At 44.0% G+C, this 14,089-nt stretch overlaps 1 protein-coding gene across 4 annotated transcripts in view; it reads right to left on the minus strand.

Moving 5' to 3' along the window:
- TLK2 (tousled like kinase 2) overlaps positions 1-14,089 on the minus strand; it is a 150,159-nt gene that overhangs the window by 24,143 nt on the left and 111,927 nt on the right. For all 4 annotated transcript variants that reach the window (XM_082271300.1, XM_082271301.1, XM_082271298.1 and 1 more), the window contains 5 exons: positions 13,112-13,193; positions 12,682-12,773; positions 9,383-9,472; positions 7,185-7,354; positions 467-605 (listed from right to left, as the gene is read on the minus strand). In XM_082271300.1, coding sequence (XP_082127426.1) covers positions 467-605; positions 7,185-7,354; positions 9,383-9,472; positions 12,682-12,773; positions 13,112-13,193 — 573 coding nt within the window. The remainder of the gene's footprint in view (positions 1-466; positions 606-7,184; positions 7,355-9,382; positions 9,473-12,681; positions 12,774-13,111; positions 13,194-14,089) is intronic.

Genomic DNA, 14,089 nt, shown 5'->3' on the forward strand with positions numbered 1-14,089 from the left:
GCACAGGGAAGCCCGACTACTCCTGAACTAGGCAAAGGACAAACTGAGTTGAGATGGCTATTGCAGGAGGGGTATTGGACCAGTGGGACAGCCCCCATGGGTGTGTCTATGGAAATGCTTTTGTTCCAACAAGTCTTTTGCCTAGCTACTCCTAAGGAGAGGAAGTCAATACCCCATTGGTGAAGACTGTATGAGTGGGTGGCGACTGTCGGAGGACGTAAGAGAAATATATTTTAAGTCACTCTGTGTAATAGAAATACTATAATGGGCAGTGCCATTTGACACAAAATTCCCTTCTGAATGCCCCAATTCACTTGTCCTCAGAACACAAGGGATAGCACATCGACCCAAGGCATAAAGGAGGGGTCACTCTGGGTTATGAATAAAAGAAATAATGCGTAGGCTAGCAGTAAAAAATTTCTTCAATGATAAATAATTTAAAAAAATAAAGCTGCTTTTCACTTACCAGTAGGTTCCAGCTCCTTGTGATGTGAGCTCCATGCCATCCACTGAGTTGTAACTGTCATCATCCATTATTTTAGAGAGTCCAAAATCTGTGATTTTTATCTCTCCGCAGGCGGTACCATTAACCAAAAGGATATTACCTAGCATTGAGAGTACATTACATTAAAAAAAAATGTATTTCAAAAGAAATGATTTTTTACAGTATGGGAAAATCTTACAAACAATGGCCGTAGTTTAACAGTTGCCCATTAGTAAAACTTGTATTCCTGGAGAACTAAAAATATGCTCAACTATGTCTCCATGCAAGATGAGAGATTAAATAGGATTTTTGTCTTACCGTAAAACCATTTCTCTGATGTTCACTGACGGACACAGATTCTGATCTTAACCACTGGGTTATACTGCACCCTACAGGAGTAGGACACTAGGCAGAAAAAAAGCTTGAAATATACCCATGGGCAGTCCCAGGGGGGTACACTCCCACTCTCAGCTACATCCACTCAGTTTTGTTATGAGCAGTGTCAGAAGAAATCCAACTACACAGAAGGGTGGGGTGCTGTGTCCGTCAATGAACAGCAGAGAAATGGATTTTACGGTAAGACAAAAATCCCATTTTCTCTTTCATTCATTGATGGACACAGGTCCTGATCTTAACCATTGGGACGTCCCAAAGCAGTGTTAAACATGAGAGGTTGGAACAGCAGAAAGATATTCCCCAAGGCTAAACCATAGTCAACCAGGTAACATGGAGCTCAACCAAGAACAACTGGAGCTTACCTAAAAAAACAATACACCCTCAAAGAGGACCAGGTCCTTCAAACACCAGCCTGCAAAACATTGCAGCCAAAAGGATGCATCCGCAGATGTTTTATAAAATTTTGTAAAGGTGTGCACAGTTGACCAGCTAACCGCCTTGCTAACCCACATCACTGATGCCGGATGATGGAAGGCCTAGGAGGCACTTAGCACCTTAGTAAAGTGCGCCGTAACAGGGAAGGGAGGAACCTGACCCTTAATTGAATAGGCCTGAAACACCATCTGTCTGATCCATCTGGAAATGGTCGCAGCAGAAGTGGACAACCCCTTTCGAAGTCTGTCCGTGAGCACAAATAGTAAGTCTGACTTCCTAAAAGACACTGTAGCTGCCACATCCTTGTACACTCTAATAGCCCGGACCACATCCAAGGAATGTAAGGCAATTTCCTTAGGAAGTTTTGGCCTGGGACACAGGGAAGGCATCATGTCTTCATTCAAATGAAAATCAGAGACAACCTTTGGAAGGAAAGATGGACAGGAGCAAAGAACCGCTTTATCTCATTCTGTGAACCACAACTTAAGGTGGACAAGACAACGCCGCCAGCTCCGTCACCCTGCGTGCAGAAGTGATTGCCACCAAAAAGTCCACCTTCTTGGATAATGTAAGGGGAACCTTCCTAAAATTTTCAAAAGGAGCTTTCTAGAGGACTGAAAGCAGCAAATTAAGGGCCCAAGGTGGCAATGGAGACCACACCGGAGGAGCCAAGTGATGGAACTCCCTGGATAAAAATACGCACCAAAGAAAGTGTGGCCAATGGTAGTTGAAAGAAGACCGCCAAGGCCGAGACCTGCCCTTGATAGTACTAAAGGCAAGGCACTGCTCAACCCCCTGTTGGAGGAAGGTCAAGATCCGAGCCACCGAAAAGGAGCGAGAATGAACCCCAAGAGACTCACACCACGCAACGTACGATGGTAGATCTTCCTAAAGGTAGATTTTCTAGCTTTTAACAGCGTAGGAATCACTAAATCAGACAAACCTCTCTTTCAGCATCTGGCTAAGCCATTAACCACTTGCTGACCGCCGCACAACTATTTACGGCGGCGGTCAGCCCCTCACAGGCAAAGCGACTTAGGGCTACGTCGCTAGCCTGCGAGGCTCTGGGGAGCGAGCGCGCGCCACCGGAGGCACGCTCCCGCTCGGTCACGGACCCCCCCCTGCACGTGTGCCCGGCGGACCCGATGTCCGCCGGGCACTCGCGATCGTCCGTTACAGCGGGAGAAAGGCAGGTGGCTAGTGTAAACAAAGCCGCCTGTCATTCTCCCCTGTGTAAGAATAGTGATCATACGGTTCTGCTATGTAGGACCGTTGATCACTGTTCTTACACATCAAGCCACAACCAATCACAGTTAGAAACACGCCCCTAGGGACACACTTAACCCCTCCCTCTCAAAAAAAGTTAACCCCTTCACTGCCAGTGTCATTTTTACAGTAACAGTGCATATGTATAGCACTGATTACTGTAGTAATGTCACTGGTAACCCCAAAAGTGTCAAAAATGTCAGTCAGGGGGTCCAATCTGTCCACCGCAATGTCGCAGTCCCGCAAAAAAAAAAAAAAAAAATCGCAGATCGCCGCTATTACTTGTTAAAAAAAAAAACAACCAAAACGACAAAAATCTTTCCCTTAGTTAGTAAACGCGATAACTTTTGCGCAAACAAATCAAAATACACTTTTTGCAATTTTTTTTACAAAACATATGTAGCATAAAACAAATTGGCCTAAAATGTTAAAAAAATCTAGATTTTTACATTTTTTTGGGGAATTTCATATAAAAAATGTGAAAAATATTGTTATTTTTGCAAAATTGACGCTCTTTTTTTGTTTAAAGCGCATGATCAAAAAAAAAAAAAAAAAAATCACACAGGTGATCTAATACAACCAAAAGAAAGCTCTGTTTGTGGGGAAAAAAGGACGTCAAATTCGTTTAGGTACAGCGTCGCACGACCGTGCAATTGTCCGTTAAAGTCACGCAGTGCCGAATCGCAAAATAGGCCCTGGTCAGGAAGGGGGTAAAATCTTTCGGGGCTTAAGTGGTTAAAGGCAGTGACTAAAGCAGGATGGAAGATTGGCCCTCGGGACAACAGATCTTCCCTGGGAGGAAGTCTCCAAGGCACATTGGCGACCAGCCGTGGCATATCGGCGACCAGCTGTACCAGATCGGCGTACCAAGACAGACGAGGCCAGTCTGGAGCCACTAAGAGGACCGGAATCCCTTTTGCATCGATCCTGCGCAGAATTCATGGCAGAAGCTTGAGAGGGGGAAAGGCAATAAAAATATTCTTATTATACAGGATTCAGACGATATTGACCCCACAGGCCCACCAGCACATCTGTGGCGTCTGCCAGAGGATCCCGAGACCGTGCCACAGACCTCTGCACCTTCCTGTTGAAACGAGAGGCCAACAAGTCCACCTCAGGAGTACCCCCTCAGAGGCACAACTGATGAAACACCTCCGGATGAAGTGACTATTCCCCCTGGTCCAACGCCTGTCGACTGAGGTGATCCGCCTGCCAAATTTTTCACCCCCGGAATGTGTACAGCAGAGATGGCTGGAAAGAAACGTATTGCTCACCTTAGAATTCCAGGTGGTTTCTTCTTAGGCCACAGATTGAATTTGCAATGGACCCCCCTGAAAATGATCTGTCCAATGATCAAGACAAAGTCTGATCGCTCGGAGCTCCAGTACATTGATTGGTAGTCTGGACTCTTGCAGTGACCAGACCCCCTGAGCAGAATCTCTTCGGAGGACACCTCCCCACCTGGACAGTCTGGCATGCGTGGTGACCACCGTTCCAAGTACAGAGGAGAAAGGATTTGCCCTGGCGAAGTGCCAGAGAACAAAGCCGACCAGATCAGGGACCCACTCATAACCTGGCTCAGCCGGATCAGATTGTCTATAGACTGTGGATTCTTGTCCCATTTGACCAGAATCTCTCTTTGCAGAGATCTCGTGTGGAACTGTGCAAATGGAACCACCTCAAAGGCAGACACCATCAGGCCCAGCACCTGCATGCAAGTCCAAAGGGATGACCGTCTGCTGGACAACAGAAGTTGAATTTCTTCCTGCAGTTTCTGTTTTTCCAAAGGAACACTCTCGGAAAAACTCGGCTAAGGCCGAGTCCAGAGTCAGACCCAGATAGTCCAGATTTGTTGATGGAACCAGAGCAGACTTCTGAAGGTTCAGAATCCAACCAAACTCTCCCTCAGAGTTCGCAGAGTATTCTCCAAGTTGTCCACCAGAGCAGTCAGAGACTCCGCTCGCAGCAGATGATCTTCCAGGTACCCCAGTACTGCGATCCTCCACTGACACAACAATGCCAGCACCGGGGCCAACACTTTTGCAAAGACTCGAGGAGCAGAGGCGAGACCAAAGGGTAATGCCACAAACTGATAAAGCTCCTCTCCCACGGCAAAGCTGAGGAGGCGCTGGTGACCAACATATATTGGAATGTGAAGCTAAGCGTACTTGATGTTGATAGAAGAAAGAAGATCCCCCCCTGATGCAGGGATTCCACTACTGTGCGAATGGGCTCCATTCGGAACTTCTGCACTCACACAAAGCAGTTTAGCGCCTTGAGGTCCAGAATTGGACGCACCTTGGCCTCCTTCCTGGTTCTTGCACTGCCCCAAGAGGTAAGCGGTCTGGGGACCAGCGCAAGTTGGAGGGGAAAACGCCTTTCCGGAGGGTAGGAAATGAAACTCAATCTTGTAGCCGGACCGTATGACTTTGGATGGATCCACTTGTCCTGTACCAGGGGGGTCCAGAAACCAGCGAAGACATCCCCCCCATCCCACATACCGGTGAGGGCGCCCCTTCATGCTGAGGGAGCCTTGTCCGCAGGTCTGGAGAAGCCTGCTCTCTGCTTGCCAGACCAGGTTCGCCTGGATCCTCCTCCTCCTCCGGAGGCCCCGAAGGGTTTTGATCGCTTGTCATGAGACCCTGGGGGACAAAAAAAAGCCGAGAAGGATGGACCATGTTTATGACAGGGCTCCTTGCCCTTACTAGCCTGCAGAAGAAAGGTACTCTCCCTCCCCCTCCCCCCCCCCTGTGAGACCCTTAATGGTGTCATCCAGGGAAGCTCCAAACAGGCGATCCCCTATGAAGGGGGGGGGGGGGGGATCAGATAAGGCCTTCTTAGAAGTCTGGTCCACACACCAGCATTTAAGCCAAATAACATGCCTAAGGACCACTGCTGAGACAGACAGCCTTGCAATCAGAGGAGCCACATCCAAAGAGGCATCACAGACAAACTGCAGCCTCTGGACAAACTCGTCCGCCAGCTCAAAGGCAGGGGGAAGCTGCTCCCCCTCCAGGTCCCAGCATAAAAGCTTGGCCTCTCGGTCAGTTTGTGACACCAGGGCAATAGTAAAAACCGGCCTAAGTGCTGAACCAGCCATAGTGTACATATGGCGTGCCACAGCCTCCGCTTTTCTGTCAGCTGAGTTCTTAAAGGCTCTGGGGACTCAACCGGTATCATGGTTGCTTTGTTTACCTAGAAACCAGAGAGTCCACCACAGGTGGGACAGTCCACTTTTTAAGCAGCGAGTCCTCATAAGGGTACTGCATAGCATAACGCTTAGGGACCACAAGGGGGCTTTTTGGACAACCCCACTGTTTAGCGACAATTTTTCAAAGTAAGCGGGAATGGGGGGAACACCCTTGCCTCTCTGGAGGGCTTATGGGTGTCAAAAGGAACCAACACCACCAATGCCGCATCCTCCATTTTTAAAGTCTCATGTAGATACAATCAGTGCATCCACCAGCGCCTTTTCATGCGTGGCTACAGGAGCAGAGGAATCACCCTTACTATCTGAGAAATCAGGGTGTGTGGACACCGACCCAACAGGGTGACTCATGTCCGCATCAGATTCAGGGTCGGATGAGACAGATGAGGCAGGTGAAGGCGGGGGACATGCATTGCTAGCATGTTTTCCCAGGACCAAATCCACCTTGGACACCACAGACTCCAGGACCTCCGCCAGTGCAGTAAGGGATTGTGGGGACCCAGAGAGCCCGGCAGCCTCGGAGAGGGGATCAGGTGGGGAAATGTGATCCAGGGACTTCATGAGTGAAAAAGGGGGACCCACAAAAAAAGGTGTAAAAATACTGCTAGGCACAACCCCACCACGCTGGCAGCACCACAGGTCATCAAACGATCCTATTGCAAAGAGGAAGAGGACCCCACCATACTCAGTACCCACCAATTAGGCACCACAGCAACAGGCAATCTGCACACACGTGGCGATCGGGAAGAGAAAGATCCATGAGTCTGCACCAGGGGATAAGGAGGGGCTCCCACCACCTAAATCACTGTCCATATATGCTTCACAGTCATGGCCGCCGCTATTAGCAAAATGGCTGCTGAGGCTACACAAACATGGCCGCCCAATCTACAGTGCACAGGCTACAAGAAAATGGCAGCGCCACGTGGCTTCCGGGGTCCCAGGATGGGTCCCAAGAGCCACGAAAATGACACCAGCAAGAAGGGGGGCCCTGGCAGGAGCCCCCACCAGTAACAGACCCCCTCCCAAAAGCTGATCGTCCGGTCGCACGCACACTTTCTGTCTAGTGTCCTACTCTTTTAGGGGGCAGTATAACCCAATGGTTAAGAAGTTTAGGAGCTGTGTTCCGTCAATGAACGATTGAGAAACTTGATTTTCTTAATTTAAACTTTTTTCTTATATACCAGCTCAGAGAACAGTTTAAAAGGTGTAAGACTGCAACTAACCACAAGGTGGTGAAAGCTTCAAATGAAGGAGAACTTAATTTTACATTTATGGCACAGTACACCTTTTTTAAATGTATGCAGCCCCGAACCCCCACTACAGCTGCTTCCAAAATTAATGCAACACCTTTCTTGTGTTTAAATTAAACAAGCACTAACAACACATGGTACCTACCTGGCTTTAGGTCATAGTGTATTATTGGTGGCTTGATCTCATTCAAGTACTTGAGAGCATTTACAATCTGCATGATGATGGAGCGGGCCTCCTTCTCGGACATAAGCTTGTGCTGTTTCAAGTAGAAGTCGAGATCGTTGCCCTCGCAGTACTCCAGCACTGTGCAGAACCTGCATAATTAGAATTTTTTTTTTTTATAAAAGAAGCCAACAAAAAATCCAGAGGCTGCTGAAATTATCAATTTAAGCGTAATACCTATCCATATTTTCCTATTCTCTGTGCGATTGTAGGAGCAGTTTATATATAATCCAGTGTTTAACACTTAACAAATGCGTGCAACACCATCATTTTTGACTGCACAATTCACTGAATGAATTTAGACTTCACTCAAAAATGTACTAAATAACCATTTCAATTATCCAATCACTTGAAAAGCATCTGCACATGATTGGGTGTTAAGTGAACTGTTCAAAGGCTCTTTGCTATCTGCAGGCTTCAGGACAGTGCCTGGATCATGAGCTCCTTCAACACATAACCGTCACTTGGACCTCACAGCCCGCTACTTACCATCTGGCTTCACTGTGGAGACCCCCTTTGGACATCACATATGCTGTTCTTGTTTTATCTACATGACCGCCACTCAGGGCTCTGATGAGACCATTCCCTACCGGACCCACTGTGGGGACTGTTCATCCTAACCACACATGCTGTCCTTTGGAATGCCTGTTTTTACATGCAAGTTACTACATTAAAATTCTCATCTGTTCATTCACCTCTATGACTTGACGCTAGAGCTGCACGATTCTGGCCAAAATGAGAATCACGATTTTTTTGCTTGGAATAAAGATCACGATTCTCTCACGATTCTCTGTGTAACATCTTTTACATTATAAAAAAAAATTGGGATAACTTTACGGTTTTGTTTTATTTTTTTATTCATTAAAGTGTATTAATTGCGTTTGAAAGACTGCTGCGCAAATACAGTGTGACATAAAAATTTACAACAATCACCATTTTATTCTGCAGGGTCTCTGCTAAAAAAAAAAAAAAATATATATATAAATGTTTGGGGGTTCTAACTACTTTTCTAGGAAAAATAAACTGATTTAACTTGCAAGCAACAAGTGTAGGAAAAAGGTTTAGTCTTTAAGAGGTTAAACTTCCTTCCTACGGCAGAGGGAAAGAAAAGATACAATGTAATCATTTGTGTTTACAGTTCAGTGGGAGACTAATGCTGATAGGCTTTTTTTTTTTTTTTGACAGCTGCTCCCTCACAGATATGTAAAGAATCAAGCAAGTGTCATGTTAAGATCATCAGGGGGAGAGAATCGCGATCTCGATTCTGTTACGATTAATCATGCAGCTCTACTTGACGCCCTTGTTCTTTCTTTTTCTTTGCTGCACATTTGGAGGGAATCCCTACCTCTTGAGGAGCTGCCTGTCTAACTCTCACCCCAGCACCCCGATTTGAACTTTATGATTCGTCCACAGCAGGACTGGTCTTCCTCATGATCATCACAGGATTGAAAAGGACTTCTGCAAATTTGAGGTTCATGTATTTGTCTGCCCTGTATCAATTTATTGAGTTTTTGTGTTGTTTATTGGTTTTAAACATTTTTTTATTTTTTTTTTATTCATCATTTATATATAATTTTTTCACTCATTTTTATTTTTTCTAATTGATTCACATCTTGTGATTCACATTTGTGGTACCACCGGTGCTGTGGTTCCTTTCATTACACTGGTACAGTAAGCGCTGACTCACTAATTTAGGTCAGTATTTTGTTTACTATTTATAAAGGATTTGCTGTGCGATTCGCATTCAGTATTTAACAGCGTTTGTCTATACCAAAGAGGATTTGCCCATTTTGACTATAATTTTCAAATATGATTTACCCATCAGTATACAACCCAATAGAGAGATTCCAACAACAAACAAGATTCACCAGTCACATTTAGGTTCAAACAAGATCATCAGTCATGAAATTTCATATATAGCGAATTCTGCAAAGATCTTTGTAAGTAAAAACGAAAGTTCAAATAAAAAAAAATTAAAAAATAATAAATGACGATAGCAAAATCCTCTAAAGCACCTTCATTTTCCAGACATCACATGGTACAGCAGCTGGCTCTGACATAACTAGATGCATGACTGTGTATGGTGCCACATAAACAGAAGTGCACACATAGATACTTACGAGTCTGTGTCGAGAGAAAAATAGTCATAAAGTTTGACTATCCTGGGGTGATCAAGCTCCTTGTGAATACGATATTCCCTGCAGGCATGCCTAGAAGATGCAGCATAAAAACAATTAAAGCTTGAAAATTGATAAGTAACAAGTCACAGACAGCTGCTGAAAAACAAGTAGATAAGCATCAGTAAAGTGCCTCTTTTTAGGATAATTACATTTGTGGTGACCTACCTGAAGATTAATTTAATTTACAGCCCTAGCCTAGAGGATAATGTGTTGCCAAAAGTCTAGAATAATAATGAAGGGCCAGTTGACATCATGAAACGCACAGGAAAGCGCTGTGCGTTCCTGTACAATTCACATGCAATCCGGGTGCATTGCGGTTTCAGCCCACTAATTTAAAAGGGCTAAAATTGTTTCAGAACCGTAAAAAGTAGTGCATGCAGTAAGGGTGACACCTGCTGCAGATTTTAAGTGTAGTGCATTTTGAATGTGGTGTGGGAAACACGCACAGAACACGTGTTCTGGTGTGAGCTGGACCTAAGTGTCACTGCAAAAACCCCTATATGACAGACATGGCAAAACTAAACATGACATGAAACTTGCTGCCGGAGCCGTTTTTTTCACACGTTTAAAATGACATTTTAGCCCTGAAGATTGCATAAAACCAAAAAGGATATATTTTCTGAAAGCAGACAACACCCTAGAGAATAAAATAATGGTAGTTCCAAATTTTTCTGTTGCACAATATTAGCACAAAGGTCTAGGAAATGCTAAATTTCAGCAGAAAATACACTAAAGTTATTATAGGGCACACAAACACAATAAATTACCCTGTGTTTTGTAAGATATAAAAGATGAGGCTGCGCTGAGTAGACACCCAACATGTCAAACCCTTAAAATTGTAGTAAAAGGGATAACTTCTTCCGGACCACCCGCCACTGATATACTGCGGCAGGCTGGCCCTCCTGCGCGAACCGGCGTAGCCCTACGTTGGTCGCACTCCTGCAGCTAGGGGACGAACGCGCGCCTCTGGCGGTGCGCTTCTGCCCCACTTGGCAGCGGGGACTCCGATGCACGGGGCTGGCGGCTCCGATTGCCGCTAGCCATCCGTGATTGCTCCTTACTGAGAAAGAAGGATGGGCAGCTGTTGTAAACACAGCTGACCGTTTTTCCCTCTGGAATGATTACCGTGCGCCTGTGATAGTGCTATATAGGATCACAGGTCTCTGATCATTTCAAAAGCCCAACCCCTATACAGTTAGAAACACGCCCCTAGGTACACTTAACCCCTTGATCACCCACAGTGTTAACCCCTTCCCTGCCAGTGTCATTATTACAGTAATAGTGCATATTTTTTAGAACTGATTACTGTAGTAATGTCAATGGTCATCTCAAGTGTCAAAAAATGTCAGTTCGGTGTCCAATCTGTCTGCCGCAATCCCGCTAAAAATCAAAGATCGCCACCATTACTAGTTTGAAAAAACAAAACAAAAACAAAACAATAAAAATGACAAATCTTTCCCAGTAGTATGTAGATGCAATAACTTTTGCGCAAACCAAAATATGCTTATTGTGATTTTTTTTTTAATCAAAAATATGTAGCAAAACACAAATTGGAATAAAATGGTTAAAAAAAATAAATTTTTACATTTTTTTGGGGGGAATGTTTTATAGCAGAATGTGTAAAATAGTGTTTTTTTTTTTTTTTTCAGAATTGTCGCTATTTTTGTTTATAGCGCAAAAAAATAAAAAAAAAAATCGCAGGAGGTGATCAAATACCACCAAAAGATAGCTCTATTTGTGGGGGAAAAAAAATGACATTTTATTTAGGTACAGCGTCGCACGACCGCGCAATTGTCCGTTTCAGTAACGCCGTGCCGAATCACAAACAATGGCCTGGTCATTAAGGGGGCAAATCTGGTCCAGAAGTGGTTAAAGGGTGCTTTTTCATTTTTTTTTTTTTTTTTTTTAACACAGATATGCAACCATATCAGCAATGCCAAATCCGCAAGCCTCACCAAAGCCTGCTTAAGTGATAACAAAAGCCATCTTGTGCCAACATCTGCCTCTAACAATTTAACTATAGTGGAACTATAGTCAGAAAATCAAGTCCCGCTAGATCACTTCAGGATGGCCCCTTCTGCAGGTATAGGTATGGAGAACATTAAAAATAAGTGTCTACAGTAATACACTGTCTCGCCCTGCTCTGCACTCAGTTGCGCTCTTTTAGGCACTGCCGAATTTGTAGAGGCCAATCTGCTGACTGCCTTAAAGTAGGACTATATGCAAAACCTTTTTTTTTTTTGCCGTTTTGGATAGAGCAAGGGAGGATTAAAACCCTTTAGATTTTTTTTGTTCACCATCTTTTTCCCATTGCAGAGATTTACTTTCACTTCCTATCCCATACCCAAACAGGAAGTGAGAGAAAATTCCTGCAAATGAAGGGAATTCCTTGGGGACCCCCAGGTCACCAGAACTAGCGATTGGAATATTTCCCCTCAAATACTTTTCTGGGGCCAACACAAAAATGTGTTTTTTTTCTTTTACTTTCACTTTCAATAAAAATGGTAAACAGTACAAATAGAGGACACAGATAGCAATAAAATCTGACAAGCATTCAAATCCAACTCCACTCTATCCAAAACTTGAAAAAAAAAAATAAAGTTATACTTTAAAGCGGAATAAAAACTTCATATCCTTTACAGACAAGGAAGCTGCTTTTGATTAATCTGCAAATACCATGGTGCTGCACAAGTGATCAGTTATGACACCAGCCATTTGATGGTTTGACAGCTGCATTGAGGACACAAGCAAATATGACAGTTAGCAATCCCAGCATTCCAGGAATGTAACTTTTTTGAAACCGTTAAATCAATGGGTTTAGTTCCACTTTATAATTTACTGCTGTTCAGGGACTCTGGGCTTCAACAAAACGGCAGCCTCTGGCAAAAAAGAACAGCAGTGATGCTGAAGGCAATTTACAGCACACACTAATTTTAGTAGCATAATTATTAATGTGGAATGTATGTTGCTTGCTAAAGAACATTCATTTTAATTAAGTGGTTATGTGTACAGTTCCACTTCAACATTCAAGTAGATATCCCTCAGTCGCAGGAAATGCTCACTTCTCCATACAGGGGAGACTATGGTAAAATTAGGCCTAGTCTGCAACAGGCGTTCAAATTCACAAAAAGTCACCAGTGTATTGATATATTAATCAAACGTATTATTCAACATAGTTACATTTAAGCTTAGGTTATGCATGTTAGAAGAATGTGTTAACCGCAAGTTTAACTACTCACTTGTGGTAGTTTTCTTTCTTTTCATCCCTCCAGTTCTTATTCAACTGGTGGATTTTCACAGCTACATATCTTTGCTCCGTTAGGTCAAATGCCTACATAATAAAAATAAAGTGTTATTGGACAGAACAGGCTAACTTTTCTGTGTTTTTATTTTAAATATAACAACTTTAAGGCTGGATTTTCACCTTTACTGTAAACAGACCTTACAAAACGCACAAGCAGCATGGATCACATCAGTGAGTTATGGTGTGCTTACATGCAATGACACCACAAAGCACTGCATTACACTTACACATACTGGTGGGATTAGACAAATAAAAATATTCTATGTCATATGGAAAACAACATTTTGCTTGTAACGTCAAAATAAAGCAAAATTTTATTTTGGCATCACATGAGGTGTAAATGCATCCTAACAGCAATTACCTACCTTGTATACTTCACTGAAGCCTCCTCTACCCAACAGATGTAGCAGTAGATACCTGTCATTTAGCGTGGGATGGTCTTTAAATCTAAAATATTAAAATGAAAATCAGATATTTCTCATTTAGGACAATTTATTTGAGATACTAAAAACAGGATTTTTGACTTCCTGTAAAATCCTTTTCTCTGAAGTTCATCCACACCTTTGGGTTATGCTGCCCCCTACAGAAGTAGGACACTAGGCAGGAAAAACTTTTATCGCGCCTATGGGCCAGTCCCTGAAGGCATACACCCACTCACTCTGCTATAGGATTCAGTTTTGTTGCAAGCAGTGTGAGAAGTAAAAAACCCCAACCCACTCAGAAATAGAGGGGCAGGTGCTGTGTCTGTCAATGCACTTCAGAGAAAAGGATTTTACAGTAAGTCAAAAATCCATTTTTCTCTATCGCTCATTGACAGACGCAGCTCCAAATGCTTCCTAACCATTGGGACGTCCCAAAGCATTATCTGCATGAGTTGGTGGGAAAACGCAGAGAAAGAACGCAATTCCCCCAAAGGCTAAACTTAGCCAACCAGGAAACATGGAGCTCAACCAGGAACAACTGGAGCTCAACCAGGAACAACTGGAGCTCACCTAGAAACATATACCCTCAAAGCGAAATATTTGCGCTTTTAAACAGCAGCCTGCAAGACCTTGCGGCCAAAAGAAGCATCTGAGGATGCCAACACATCTACTTTGTGGAATTTAGAGAACGTGTGCACAGACGACCAAGTTGCCGCCTTGCAAACTTGTATTACCGACGCCTGATGGCGAAAGGCTCAAGAGGCACCCTAGCAGAATGCGCCTTCACAGGGAAAGGTGAACCTTCAGTGAATAGGTCTGTACCACCGTCTGCCTGATCCATCTGAATATGGTCGCATCAGACGCAGCCAATTCTTTCCGAGGTCCTTTTCCGTGAGGACAAAAGGAGAGTCTGATTTCCTG

This window comes from Pelophylax lessonae (genome assembly GCF_965119305.1).
Source record: "Pelophylax lessonae genome assembly, chromosome: 11".
NCBI lineage: Eukaryota > Metazoa > Chordata > Amphibia > Anura > Ranidae > Pelophylax > Pelophylax lessonae.